At 40.6% G+C, this 15,064-nt stretch overlaps 1 protein-coding gene across 2 annotated transcripts in view; it reads left to right on the forward strand.

The window, feature by feature from the left end:
* Positions 1–15,064, forward strand: part of STON2 (stonin 2) — a 65,460-nt gene that overhangs the window by 20,773 nt on the left and 29,623 nt on the right. For both annotated transcript variants that reach the window (XM_065752001.1, XM_065752010.1), the window contains one exon: positions 92–289. In XM_065752001.1, the coding sequence (XP_065608073.1) occupies positions 92–289 (198 nt within the window). The remainder of the gene's footprint in view (positions 1–91; positions 290–15,064) is intronic.

The following is a 15,064-nucleotide window of genomic DNA, read 5'->3' on the forward strand; positions in this document are numbered from 1 at the left end:
AGGATCCTGTAGTGTATATTTGGAATAGCTTTAATATCTGCTTCTGGGTGATTGTGAATCTCACTGGTGCCTATTTGTTTCCTGTGCCCAGTGACTCCACCAAAAGCACCCAGCTGGACTTCTCCCTCCTCCAGTTCCTTGGAGAGGCAACCCCACGCGTCAGAGAGCAGCTGGACAACCAACTCAGAGGACACCAGCAGCCCCAGCATTGCACCCTCCTACACAGATCTGCAATCAATTAATACTGAGGACCTGACGAGTGGTGGAACATCTGCAGCAGATTCAGCTGGTAAGAGGAAAGCCTTCAAGTTTTTTTGTCTGAGTTTTTGATGTTACTCAAACACTATTCTCAAAAGTGAGATGCAGGGAATGGATCCAAAGCAAAAGAAACTCAGGGATTAGGAAGATTAATATATTTTTCTGGTCCAGTTCCCAAGCAAGCACACCTGGAATGACACACCCATGCTTTATGCAGACTCCCAAGGCAACTCCTGGAGCACCTGCAGTACCTTGGAAGGTATCCAGCCTGCTCTGAGGAAGGTGGTGGCTTCCTAGTCTGATGAAAAACAATTTGCTTCTGCCATAATAGCTCAGTCATGTCAAGTATTTAATAATGTTTATTTCTCTCAGGTGGTGAATGTAACAATGTGCTGAGAGAATGGATTTCCTGAATCTCATTGAAGCCATATGTCCCCTTTGTAAGATGTACAAGTCCACCTGAATATGATACTAATTTGATGATTCATTGAAGCAGGATTGGACATTGAGGCAGGTGTATTTGGTGAAAAAAGCATGCAAAATGCTTAAGCATCAAGTGCAAGTCAAAGTTCAGGGCACAGGGCTTTGTGAGGGAATAGATAAAAGCTGAATGCAGGCATACATGGAGCTGAGTTCCATCCGTGACAGTGTCCCTCATAGTGCTCAGCAATGTTAGGCTCTGAGTGGGTAAGACTGGCTGACAATTAACTTTTTCACAATTTGCACAAAATTTAAAAACAAAACAGGCTTTATTTAGAGTATGCCTTCATGTAAGATGTTAACTCAAAGGTACCTGAGAAAGGTGAGGAGACCTGAACAATCCCAACCTGACTGTTTACTCTTATGGGGAGGAGGGAGTGGTGGAGTTGCAGAAAGCCTCCTGATGGATGGAGTGAGGATAAGATTAATGATTTCCTGTAAAGACAATGGATTTTACAGCAGCAAAGGTAAATATTGCATGAGCAGAGCTGGAAGCAAGGATTTGCTATTCAGTCACAGTGCTCCTGGAACATGATGTGCTTTATTGTCTGGTTTAGATTGATCTTAGGCACCGAGGAGCCTTTTGCAGTGTATTTTGTTAGTTCAAAGGGCCATTCCAGCCTGCAGCAGCTAGCCAATAAATTTGGATCAAGTGATAGCAGACTGTCCATATAAAACAGGCATGTTTATATGGGTTCTCCTCCTCTACTCTGCCCTGGTGTGAGGCCTCACCTGGAGTACTGTGTCCAGTTCTGGGGTGCCCAGTACAAAAAAGACAGGGATCTCCTTGAAAGAGTCCAGCAGAGGGCTACAAAGAAGATGTGGAACACCTCTCTTACAAGGAAGGGCTGAGAGACCTGGGTCTGTTCAGGCTTGAAAAAAGAAGACTCAAAGGGGATCTGATCCATGTCTATAAATACCTAAGGAGCGGGAGGCAATGGGATGAGGCTGAACTCTTCTCTGCAGTGTGTGGTGATAGCATAAGGGGAAATGGCCATGAACTGAAGCATAGGAAGTTCCACACAAATGTTCATGTCTTCTTCACAGTGCAGTGATGGAGCAGTGGCACAGCTGCACAGAGAGGTGGTGGAGTCTCCTTCTCTGGAGACGTTCCAGACCCACCTGGACGCCTACCTGTGCAACCTGGGCTAGGGAGCTGCTTTGGCAGGGGGGTTGGACTGATAATCTCAGGTCCCTTCCAATCTCTACAGTTCTGTGATTCTGTTATAACAAACACTTCACAACCCAGTGCAGCTGGGGTTTAACAGTGCTTGGGAAGCTGTATTTGGTGCTGGTAAAAGGGCCTGTTGCTTCAAAGCTTCCTACCATGCATTGCTACATTGCTCAGCCTGGATCAAGAAGCATTGAAAGAAGCAGGAACTTGTGGCATTTGTGCTGTGTTCTGCGAGATAAGTAACATAGGACATCTCTGTTTCTGATACAATTGAAGTATTTATTCATTCTGAAATGGATGCCTGTCTCCATTTTCAAAAAAGGCCAAATGTCTACATGTAAGCAGAGCAAAGGGGAGGCTGTCTTGTAGCTGTGATTTGAGATCTGGAAGCCTCAAGATCTGCATTGAGGTTGTGCCTAAATACCTTACCAATAAGTGTTTTGCATTAAAACGTCACTGTTATTCTCTAAAATATTTTTAATTATATATCTTAAATGTTGACTTAAATAAACAATCTTATATATATGATATATACATTTATGACAAAATAGTTATAATTATATATTTTATATTTCATGATACTGTATTTTATATAACAATATAATTAAAAGTTTTAATATAGTTAATCATAACAGTACATTAAATATATACATAGTTCATATCTATCTACATGTCTATAATTCTATAAATGCACATTCATAGATTTATCATAGAAATACAGAAATATAGATAGCTATAGGATATATATATATTTGTAGATATATACATACGATATAGGCAGATATAAGCATTGCATATCTATCTATCTACCTTTTAGGTGCTTTGTTGTCGGTTCTTTCATAGTTTCTATTCTGATTTGCATCTAAGGAGAGCTGCAAATGCCGGGTTTGCTGTTGGTGGTTTGGTTTGCTGACTGGTTGCGCTGCTTGGCATTCTCCTAAAACTCAAAGGCTATTGGGATTATGAGGGAACCACTGTGTTGTTGTTTTCTAAAAGCATCTGCATGTTTGGAGATAAAAGATTGTATGTGTGACCCATAGCTGCTCAAAATTCAGAAAGTTAGTAAATAACACAAGGAATTAACTTACAGAGTTTTTTTATTTCTAAAATAAACTGTTACTTTTTGAGGGGATTCTGCTGCTTTGATTTAAAACTTGGAGATGATCCTGGCAAGCTCAGCTCCAGCTATTTCTTGAAGGTAATGGAGAGTAAGAACTAACTGCAGCACTAACTTTTCAAACCTTGCCCTTTGTCTTCTGTGCAGTAGTTCTCATACAAATATTGTTTCTGTGACTTTGGCCAGTTAAATACAGAGTCCTGATATGATAATTGCAAGGAATGGTGTTCTGTAAGTTTCAAACCAGCAACTTTGAATAGATTATACAGCTGTGCAGTGTGTTTGCATCGGATGCCAGAAGCATTGTTACAAGCTCTAAAGATAATGAACGTTAATAATCAGAGCAAAGGGGGAAGTAGTGTATGCTGACAGTTACTGACTTCTGCCCAGAAATGTACTTCAGCAGTGCTGTGTAACTATTAACCAGCATGTTCTGATGTTCAAATAGTAGACACAGAACAAATTTTGTATGGGAGAGACTGCCAGAGCCTGCTTCAGGGACTGCATGTGTGGAGGAGTATCAAACACTGCCTTCAGGGAGGAGGGGACTCAACAACACAAAGAGCAGATGGAACCCAGAACATGTTCTTATCCTTGTTTAGTGCCAAAAGCGGGGCTTCTTTCTTCCAGCCATCCACCCCCACCTAGTAATTTGGAAGTTCTGTAATCCAGTTTTAGTCCAGTATTTTTTTTCAAGACATTTCTAACTTATTTAATGCATACATGAGGTAGAGCTAGAAAGCCAGATATTGATAATTTGAGGGAGAGAGAAGCTATGATCCAAAATCAAACCTGAGTACTGGAAATCAGTTCTTCTTTAACATTTAATGACTGCTTTAAAGAACCCAAATATCTCTGTGTCATCTGCAGGTCTTGAATTCTTATCCCTGTTCTGCATTGGAGGAACCAGGGGCTCATTTGTGCAGGCTGGCCCATTTTGAGGTCTTTGTCTTACAATCACAGGGCAGTCTTATTTATGAAACAGGCTGAAGACTGCAAGTATAAGGAGTGGACCAGCAAGATAAATAGGGTTGATGCTTTAGTTCCTACTTATGGCAAGAAGGAAAGGCACAGGAAATTTTAGAATGAAATAGAGCAGATACCACAGTAAGGCAAAGTGTATTTCTGTCTATTGAGTAGAGAGAATTATAAAACAGGCTTGGTCTACGTACATCTGGCTTTAAGCTCAGAAATGAGGACTATGATATCATTATCTTCATCTAATCCGACCTCCTGCATATCTCAGGCCAAAGAACCTCACCCACTCTTTTCAGCACCCAACCCATAACCACAGCAAGTATCTCTGTAATGTTTTTCTGATTAACACCAACTACAGCAAAACTTGCAGCTGTTCAGCTATCCTTCATGTTTTTAACATGGAATTCTTTAAGTTTCAAAAAACGATTTCTAGTAATAAAATAGAATTGAGATGTCAGTGAGCTCAGCTCTGCCAACTCTTGTGACCTCAGCTGACTTTGGTTACTAAGACTGAGAATTGTGATCCTACATTCTGGGACGTGGATACCAGTCTAATTTACTTATCATCGACTTCCTAATGGTATTGCAATTGTTTGACATTGGTCTTGTTCAGTATCTTCATCTGCAGTGGGCACAAACCAGGACACAGAAATTCTCATATGGAACATGAGGAAAAACTTCTTTACTGTGAGGGTGGAAGAGCATGAAACAGGCTGCCTAGAGATGTTATGGAATCTCCTTCTCTGGAGATATTCAAAACCCACCAGGATGCTTTCCTGTGCAACCTTCTGTAGGGAACCTGCTTTAGCTGGGGCGTTGGACTAGGTGCATCTCCTCAAGTTCCTTCCAACCCCTATGATTCTGTGATTCCATAAATCTTGTGGTGATTGATTTGAATTAATCACTTAGGATTTGACTTTTAAAATCTTGATAGGGCCCAGATTTCAAGTGCTCAGCACCTCTTGTGAAGTTGTGAATGCATCCATATCTGGGTTTGGTACCTCAAACTGCAAATTCCATCCCTTTTTTTTGCAAGGAAAAATTTCAAATAGTGCAACTTAATGTGCTCTTCTCCAAATCTGTTTAGTTTAGTACCTACAATATTAGAAGTCCTAACATAAGTACTATAACTTGGTGTCCTCATTCACATTACAGTCTTTTCAGAAGTTACACCATTTAAATGTAGACTTTAGTCGCCAATTTATTAAAGCTGCTTTTTATTTTCACATTAAAACTTCAGAGAGATTTAAACATGATTTATTTAAGATCAAAGGAATGGAAGATATTTCCCAATACACCAGTGTAGATGTATTTGTGACTGCTTCCTATGCACTTGTTTGCATGCCAACATTGTCTTTTAAATTGTTTTTTGCCCTCTCCAATGTAAGCCCCTTTACTGTATTTATGCAATGTAATTATATCCTTCTCTGTTTTCATTTTGCTGAACTGAACAGAACGAGCTCTTTAGCATTCTGGTTCTTCTTTCTTCTCTCCTAGCAAGTCAGTCTCTGCTTGTGTTCATGTTTGACTGAGTCTTTCTCAGTTGTTTTGATCAGAACTCCACAGACTGTGCTATCACCATAGCCTGATATCACAACTATATTCCTATCTTCTGGAGTTTTCTCTTTGGTATATAAATATATCCCAGGATCCTATTTTCTTTTATGCTTGTGTGACAAGCAAGTACCCTTTCATTCTATTTAGACTGACTTGCACTGTCAGAAGTTGCTTTATTTCATATCTAATTGATGAGATCCATCATAACTGCAAATGTAGCTGTCCATGCCTGAATTGTGAATTTTATATTGTTTGTTTTTAGCCCATTTCTGTTGCTCCATCTCAAGACTAGCTGCTCCTTTCTGTATGATATTTAAAACTTCCTTTATACGCCAGTTCCTCTTTTGCATTCAGTAAGTACCATTAGCATGGTCATTTCTGTTTCATTATCAGAATTAAAATTTAGATAAAAGTAGTCTTAATCTTAAAGAAATTTGAGTTGTAGCTGCTCTAACATAATATTTCTCTTAATACGGATTGGTTGTCTTTCATTAAAGTAGTTTATTGTTTTTATCCTAATATTAATATCAGTCTCCCAGATGTCACTGCATGATTTGCTTTTTCTAATGGACTTGGATCTATCTTTGGTCTAGAAAATCAGTTGTCAAAGAAGTCTATTAGATTTAGCTGCAACAAGCTAACTCTTTTAAAACAAGATTCCATCTCTTTTTCATCTTTTCAGTTTTTCATTACAAACTGCATTCTGATTTTCAGCCTTGTTATTTTACAGTGTCATTTTTACTCCTTACAAATATATTCACCATGTATACTGTTCTCCAGTTCTGCAGTACCATTCTCATCTGACCTGATTATTTTAAAATCCTTGGGATCAGAGCTGTAATTGCATTTGTCAGTTCTGTTGGAGTTTAGGGATGGGGCTTATCAGGCCTCATGATCTGAGTACAGTAACCTCTTAAAAATATTTTCTTACCTCATTAATGTTAATTTTCATTTCCGCTTCCTCCTGATTATCTGTCCTGCCTCCTGTGCTCTTATCACTACATTCTGCATCATCCTTAACATTAAAGAATAGTGGACAAGTATTCATTAACTTTGGCACAATGTCTAGATGTGTTATGTTTAATTTTCACCTCAGCCCCACATCCTTCCTGTTTGTATATACATATATGTGGTTTGCTTTAGATACAGTATGCAACATTACTGCTAAAAGTTAGTTGTAAGGAAGGTAGGGCCTGTTAAGACTCAACCTTCCAGGTAGAGTAGTCCTGTATTACCTTTGCTGAGCATTTAGCTTCAGTAAGAGTCCTTACTGTAGGCAGAATTAGATGGGGATGCTGATAATGTAAGTCCTCTTGGTAACACAAATGAGGAGCAGGTTGAGGAGCATGGAGCTGGATGGAAGTGGACAGGGGTAGCTAGAGGTGGGGTTGGGTCTTTGGCCTGGCACGGGGGGGCTGTTGACACGGTCATTCTCTTGCCATTCCTCCTCTGCTTCATCTGCTCCTTACTGCTTTCTGCTTCCCCATGCCTGAGTATATATTGCCTGACTCTGCAGCATTCATGCTGGTCCCTTCAGAGTACAGGGTGGGAGTGAGAATGCAGCTGGAGCTGGGCCCTGCTTCTGCCACAGGCAGTGGAGCAGCAGGGCCAAGAAGGGTGAGGAGAAGAATGGGAGTTGGTTGTTTTCTGGTCCAATTGGCAGGACTAGGGGCAAGGAACAGGGCTGCACTGGGTAGGATTCAGCTGTTGGAGGCAGAACGAACAATCTCTGCCTCTTGCACTGGGGACCCAGCAGTCTGCCATGCCTGGCAGTCCCACGCCTTTGGCTGCTGTTTACGTTCTGCTTTTAGCTAGCTTTGTGTATGCACACACAAGGAAGTGCACTGGCACCTGAAAGAAGAGTAACTTCTTGCGCTCACTGTGAGAGCCTGTGGGTGCAGCCTCCTTCTCACTGGTGGAAATCTTTGTGTAGGTAGAATTTGAGAAGATTTGTGCCTGTAATATACACCTTTTGGCTCTGGCATGAGGGTTCATTGATCATTTTCAAAAATGCAGTAATGGAATGGCAGTTACGAAGCGTGTAGTTTCCTGAAACACCCTAAGGCAGGTTTTGGGGCTGAGGAATAATTTAGTGTATGAGCATCATAAACTCAGATAAGTTAACACATAGGTGTCTTTGGTGCTCCAGGACAAAGAGGTTGCTGGCTCCTAACAAAGAGTCTCACATAAAATGGACATGCTAAGATAGGTTTTTAGCAGATAGCTCTTTTGATTGTTATCTGAGGTGCAGAAAAAGTGTAAGCTTAGACTTGCCACTTTCCTGGGTTTCACGTTATATTAAAGTAGGCTTTTAAAAGTCCTCATTTTCTGGTGCACTCTGTAAAGAGGATGGCTCTACACTGCAATGCTGATGTGAGCAGAGGGAACATGGTAGTTCTGAGTCTGTATTCAGGCTGCTCTGAGCCTTTTGAATAAGTGGAGTGTATGTTGTACGGTCATTAATTGCAGAGGTCTGTTAGTGTTTAAAATAATCTCTATCCATACAACTCTGTTTCTAAATAATAGTTACATAGCACAGGCAGCTGTCCAGCTTTAGCCCATTCATTCTACATATACTTTTTCTCAGTGTGCCCCCAGATCTGAATCTTCTTTTTTTAGATTTCTCTTTTATGCAGTTGCATAAAGGTGATTATGATGCTGAGATGTACTTAACAGGAAACATGTGGTAAGATGGTTTTGAATAAATTTATTATTAAAATTAGATTTTAATAATAAATTCATATTCTTTCCTAAGCATAAACAACATTCTTGATTCTCTTCAGCAAAACCTGCAGCCAGGTTCTTCTCCAGAAAAACCCATCAGAATATTTAAGTATAAAGATTTCCATATGGTTGTGCCCATTGCATTCTGCTTCCACCTAACCGTGCATTTGTATACTTTGTGGTAGGCATGAGTCTCTGGGAAGAATCTGAACAGAGCCAGAGCATGGTGTGTAGGGCCCAGAGAGTCCTCTGGGTGTGGGGTCTGGCCAGTGGAAAAGACAACTGGAGGGCATTCACTGATCTGAGGCAGCAACTGGCATGCCAGCTTCATTGCCCCACTGCCCTTCGGGGCCATGGGGCTTTGCCTGCAGCACAGGGAGATGGCTCCAAAAGTGAGACATGAGCTCCACCCAGGGTGCTGTGCTGCACTTCCCTGATGGTGGGCCCTTTGCTAGTCAGGCAGAATTAAGATCTGGGTGGGAAAGTTTACACAAAAGAAATAGAGGGGCTTTACTGTAGGCTTTGCTTTCATGAACCCATCACTCCTCCTCCCCTGGACTGATTTGTTTGTTCAGACTTGGTTGCCTCCAGCAACACATTATTAGTGTGAACTATGGGGTATCCTGGGAGACCTGCAAGATTCTCTTCAAACCTTTTGAATTCTTAGTCTCCAAGGAGGGGGAAACAAAAAAGGCATTTCACTCTGTTGACGCAGTTGCACGTACATTGTTCCCATTTTTGAATGTTGGAGTGTCTCTTAGCAAATGCTGTAATTGGACTCTGCAATCTTCATCGTGCTTCTTCAACTCAGTCAGTACAGTATCCGTTTCTTGGTTAAAGCCACCTACATGCACTGCATTAGAAACTGTATTTATAACAAGGCAATCTGCTATGATTAGCTGGGAAGGCTTAAGCAGGGTCATGCAGTTGTTACCTCTGTTCGCACAGGTCAGCCATTGCTGATGGTAGGCTTTAGGCTTTGTAAGGATGTCTGACCTTAAAGCAAATAGAGATTGCATCATTTGTGAGCAGTTTTCTGTTTGATTTAGCACTGATACAAAAGCAGTAAAGACATAGGGACAGGCATCTGCAGCATGGGTATGTACTCAGAGCACTGCTAAGGTCACATATCCATGCTTAAACCTGTGCCACTGTAAGTTCTTCAGATATAAACAAGTGCAGTGAGAGCCTCCCCATTATGTTGTCAAATTCCATAGGTCCGCTTGCCGTCTTTACTCAGTTTTCAATTACAGGATCCATTGATTTTTCTCAGAAATCTGCTTGAGCTCCTCTGGCTGCTTTGTGTCCTGGACTTGTAGGGTCCAGCCTGCTGGTCACAGGATGGTTCAAACACTGAAAAAGTATTTGGTTTCCTAATTAGTCACATATGTGATGAGAGACGAACAGTGTCAGGTGAACTGAGCTGCCATAAAGGTCAAGGTGGGTTATCTAAGGGAGGTCCATCAGTTAAGGCGTCAACACCAGATGGCATCTCAGTAACAGTGCAGAGTCAGATGCAAGGCACAAAACAGTGATGAGGTGGTGAATGGCCTTTGGGAAGGGCAGGAGTGTCGTGGAAATGCAGAGAAAGCATCTTCAGTGTCATCTACCTTCACCAGGCAGTTCACTTAGCAGGAGACCTAGGTGCCGAAGAGCTGTGCAGTTTCTTCTTTGTTCTCACGTGAAGGTGTTGTGCAGTGAGTGACAACGGGCACAGCAGGATTCTGGAGGCTGTCCTGAAGAGCTGCAGGCTGCTCAGACCTGGTCTCTTGCAGCCTGCTGCTGCATGGAGCTAAGAGCTGCCTCAGTCCTCCAGCTGTGCCCTCCATCCTCTGCCAGGACTGCTGAGTGGACAGGGATAGCTGTGCTGCCAAGATTGACAGTCCAGCTGTGTCCACAGAACAAAACCAGTTTGTCTCATGCCCCTGAGCAGCCCAGTGGCTGAACTAATGGAGCAAACAGGTGCGAAGAGGGACTGAGTTTTGCCTGAGCCAGCAGCTCCATGTCTGCTAGATGAAAAGAAAATCAGATCAATGGGAAGAACTCATCCCATCTGATGAGCTGCTCTTCAGTTAGGGAAGACTTTTGCCATTAACTCATTACTTGCTGGGACTTGCTGCTGAGGAGATCTGAAGTCAAACAGCATGTGGCCAGATTCTTCCAGGCTTCTTCGTGACTGAAAACTCAGCTCCAGCCTTTGTTATTTTTTCAGGGAGGAAATGAGAAGCAGGGACATATGAGGACAGAGCTGTATAGGCCATACCTTTCTGTCTTCATCTGAGTTCTTTTTTACTGTGATAAGAATGAAATGGCCCTAATCCACATCAGCCCATCCACTTTCTAGTGAAGAAGTTTCAAAATAACTCTCAAGGCTTATGGCTCTTTTCTGAAAAGTGTGCCAGCAAAGGCTTCCTGATGAAAGACAGTTCTGTTTTGTGTACTATCATTGTAAATGATACTTGCCTCCTCATGTGTTCTTGGAGTTTTAAGGAGAAAAGGCTTTTTTCACCTGCTGGTCTTTGTCTGCCTTTAGAAAGGTTGTGTATTGTTTCCCAGAAGTGACTCTTATTTCAGGATAGAAGGTTCATTCTTCAGTTAGTAAAGTCCATTTTTGTTGGAAACTGCAGTATTTTCTGTAGATAAGATCATAGGTGAGGTCATTCTTTTCCTCCAGAATTGCCAGCATTACGCATTTCCTAGATTTTAGTAAATCTCTCAAAGACATTTTCTGCACATCTCAACAGACTGTCTGTTGTACAAACAACACTGAAACACTTGCTTACAAAAATCAGGCAAAACTTCTACTTGTGTAGCCGTTGTCTGAATTCCTTGTCCAGGATTTCTTCTTTTGAGTGTTACATCGGTATTATATGTCTATGAAGCAGAGATATTCTGGGTAGATATTTCAGTTGATGAAATCTCTGAAGTCCATCACCTAGCTCTAACTAAGAATTGTTCTTTTACCCACAGAGTCCATTTTCCCTTCCTCCTCCTCCAGATGTTCTCTTTTTCTGTCTGCTTTATGAATTCTGTGTGTTGCATTAGTACTTTTCCACTTAGAAATGCTGTAATGCAGATTACTTCAGCCTCTTCCTAGCAGGTGAACCTGCTGCATTTTGCTCTCTTCCAGCGAAAGAAAAATGGACAAAGGTACTGTCATTCCCCTTTCTTGGCTGAGAACCCCTCTTCACAAAGAATTTCTTCAAAATCTGCTTAAGAATTTGTATGCTTGTTCATTGTTTGGATAATCATAGTAGGAATATAACAAAGTAATGAATTAATGGTAGCCTCTCAAAAAATAAACACCTATTGCCATAGTAGTTTATGCTGAGTTGAAGTGCACTACAGTGAAATTTAAATTTCTTCAGTGGTAATAAATATTGCACCTAGCAGAAATCTGAAGCTGCAGTGTTTGTCTATATCTCTATTTCTGCTTAAGAAAACATGTGTTAACTTTAAAATTCAAATTTATGGATGAAAATTTTCAGGATATTTACATTTTTTCAAAATTCATTCAATCCTCCCACCCTCAAAAACAAACAAAAATGCTCACTCCATATTCCTTATACTCTAACACTATGACTACAGTCCCATTTAATTCATGTAATTTGGGAAAATGCCACTCACAATAGTGACTGTCTTTTTAAGACAAATAATTGTCATGTTTTGTAGTGTAATTACCTGCAGTGTTCTATGCAACCTGCAAGAAAGTTACTGAATAGAGATAAATTTGCTGAAGTTGCATCAAACTGCTCCTGTAACCCAAACTAAACTGTAAAACAAGTTATCGTGCTATTATTTTTAAAATAGCATTGTAATTATTGGAGGCAAATATTCTTTGCCATTTTTTTCCTCAAAAAATTAAAAACCCACTGCTTCCTTTGTATTCCTTAAGTGTTGGTTTTTGTTTATTTGTTTTAAAAGCCTTCAACTCAGCAAACCACAGCTGTATTTGGAAAATGTAATATTCAGCAGTTCTTTTATAAATGGAACTGGATTTGTGACGTCCTTAATGAAGTCAATTTCCATTTTGCTGTTTACAACCAAATGTGGATATATTTAAAAAGAGGAAAATATGATGGTGAAAATATAGAAATGTTTAAGATTTCCAAGCTGTGTGTCAAATCTGCCAGCATAGTTTATTTTAAAATGAATTTCATGTTAACACCTGTAGAAAATGTAGCCATACTAATTCTAATGCAGATGGAAAAAAAGTCTTTAAGACAATGACCTGGTACTCAAACAGCCACAGCATGTTCTTTACTGTCTCATTGTCCTCTGTGATGAAGGGCAGGACAGAGGATAATTCACTTTATTACTAACACAATTAGAGATAAAGTCACTTTTAATTCCTGTGAAGAGGAAAGATGGGTGTGGTGAAGATACTCCAACATAATGTTCTGCTTTATGGTTTGTCCCATAGAAAATTGAATGCAAAAGCTGCCTTTATCAGCTGAATTTTGATTATCTCAGCTTCTCATACTTCATAATTTGTCTATGAATATTAAAGAGCATCACATGGGGCAGAGATTAAAAATTAGCACCCTTTGTGTCCTATTGAAAGCAGAACAGCCCTTCCTTCTTAGGCATTGCAGTTCTTTGCTAATAAGGCTGAGTGAACAAGTCTTCATTAAACTTCATGTTACTGGGCTGGAGAATTTATTCGGCTTCATCATCCATTCAGACCGTGACCTGGACAAATCAACCGTAATGCATCAGATTTGAAAAGCCTTTGTTTGGCTTCTCACATTCTTAGCACAATTAGTGGCTCTGCAGCCTGTCTGCTTGGGCAAGGTGGGGTCACGCGGTTTGAGTGTAACTACCATTCTTCGTGACTTGCAGGATGATCCCTCACATGATTCTCTTGCACGTGATTTTAGCCATGCTACACTTGGTCCCATAGCATACAAGCGTAAGGCCAATAGCTCCAAGTTGTCAGTGTTTGTGCCTGCAACCCGATCAGAAATGTCATAGACAAAATTCCCTCTAAATTAGTGTAAAGAAACTTTGTTGTGCAATATGTCTGTCCTTAGGGTGACTGAGGCTTCTCTCTTCCAGGCACTGCGGGGCAGATATCTACCTCTTCTTTTTTTCAATCAAGAGTAAGTTACATCAGATATGTCTTCCATGTAATGTGAAAGACTGCCCACGAGTCTTTGATGAAAAGGCGTCTTCCACTTGAAGCTAAAGCTATTACAGACAACACCAAATAAAACAGCTTTTTGTAATAGTCTTTAAAGCCTTAGGAGTTGTTTCACAGATATGTAATTCCCTGAGCATGTTGGAGTTTGCTTTTCTCCAGAAGAATGAAAGGATGGAGATTTAAGTTGTATTTCTTCATCATAAATCCTGGAGATGATGCATTTACTTTGGCACTGATTTTGCTGCTTCTTCAAATTAGATCTCTCTTCCCTTCAGTATTACTGTGCTGGAGGGAGTGGTATGATCCCCATTTATTATGGTCAGGAGTTAAGATTTCAGGTATCTTCCTTCAGGCACTGGCTTATGCGGCAGTGAGGATTTTGCCTTTTCTGTGCCTTAAAGTTACAGTGCAGAGGAAGCACGAATGCAGGGTGCTTCCTCTTTGTGCATGCATATAAATATATATGTGCATATAACTATGCAGTATATACATGTAGTAATATATACAACAATATCTATTTCTATATGCATGTGTATTTGCATTTATACAAATAATGTGTATGTATAATACAAGTAACATTTTTGGCTTCTGGCTTACCTCCTACAACTTAGACACGCAAATCCAATTCCCTTTGGTGTGAATCACAGGCTGCTTGGCAGCACCAGGTAAGCCATTTTATATCTAGGTGTCATCCAAAAAGTTTGCGAGGAAAAGAACATTTTCAGACTCTTTTAAACCGAGATCATCTTTGAGGGGGTTAGAGCTCCTGCCTGCAATTCAGACTTGGAGAATGGCTTGGTTACATTTGGTAGGAGTGCATTCTGTGTTTCTAAACATGGAAAGCTTGATGTGTATGTGGGGAGTGAACATGGGTAGGACACCTGTGGGAGTGAAGAAGTCACATCTGAGAGTTCCAAACATGAGAACCGTAACAGCTGGGCATGGTCTGTGCCTGTGAACTTTCCTATTCCCTTTTTTTTCTCACAGACCATAAATGCTTACTGGCAAAACACGGATTTAATCATGTGGAAATAAGTAACAAGCAAAGACTCATCTGATATTAGTGGGTTCGGCTATTCATTTTTTCAGTCATGAGAAGCTGTACTTAGCTTTAATGAGTGCCTGCACTGAGCCATCTGTTACATGGCTGAGGTTATCTGGCTCTTGGTTAATCTTTCTTCCCTTTGTATATTGATGCCTTTCATTACTTATAGCTTTGTTTCTTCTATGTTTTGTTGTTTTTTCTTTTCTTTTTTAATTATTTGAATGTATTGTGATCCAAACCATCCTGCCAAGATAGTACTCCAGAAATGCATTTTAGGCCTTGGAGCTTCAATTTTGCCACCATTTCCTCCCAAGAAAAGGGTCCTGAGATGGCTCCTTGTGGTTGCAAGTTATAAATCCAAGCCAAATATGGTTGACATGAGATTGTGTTCTGCTGAGTTGTGCAGACTGGCTTTGATTCTCCTTCTGCTCTGAGGTAACTGCACATTTTAAAAGTTTTTATCATACATCAGGTCAAGGAACTAATACCAAGTGAGGGAAAAACCTCTGCTTCCTGAGGATCAAGTTTACATGATCTACCAGCACTTCATGTAGTACTCAGTCCTGGTCGCCAGATTAATTATGGATT

This window comes from Cyrtonyx montezumae, unplaced genomic scaffold, assembly GCF_038088225.1.
Source record: "Cyrtonyx montezumae isolate F1298 unplaced genomic scaffold, pur_monq_1.0 scaffold_10, whole genome shotgun sequence".
Classification (NCBI taxonomy): Eukaryota; Metazoa; Chordata; class Aves; order Galliformes; family Odontophoridae; genus Cyrtonyx; species Cyrtonyx montezumae.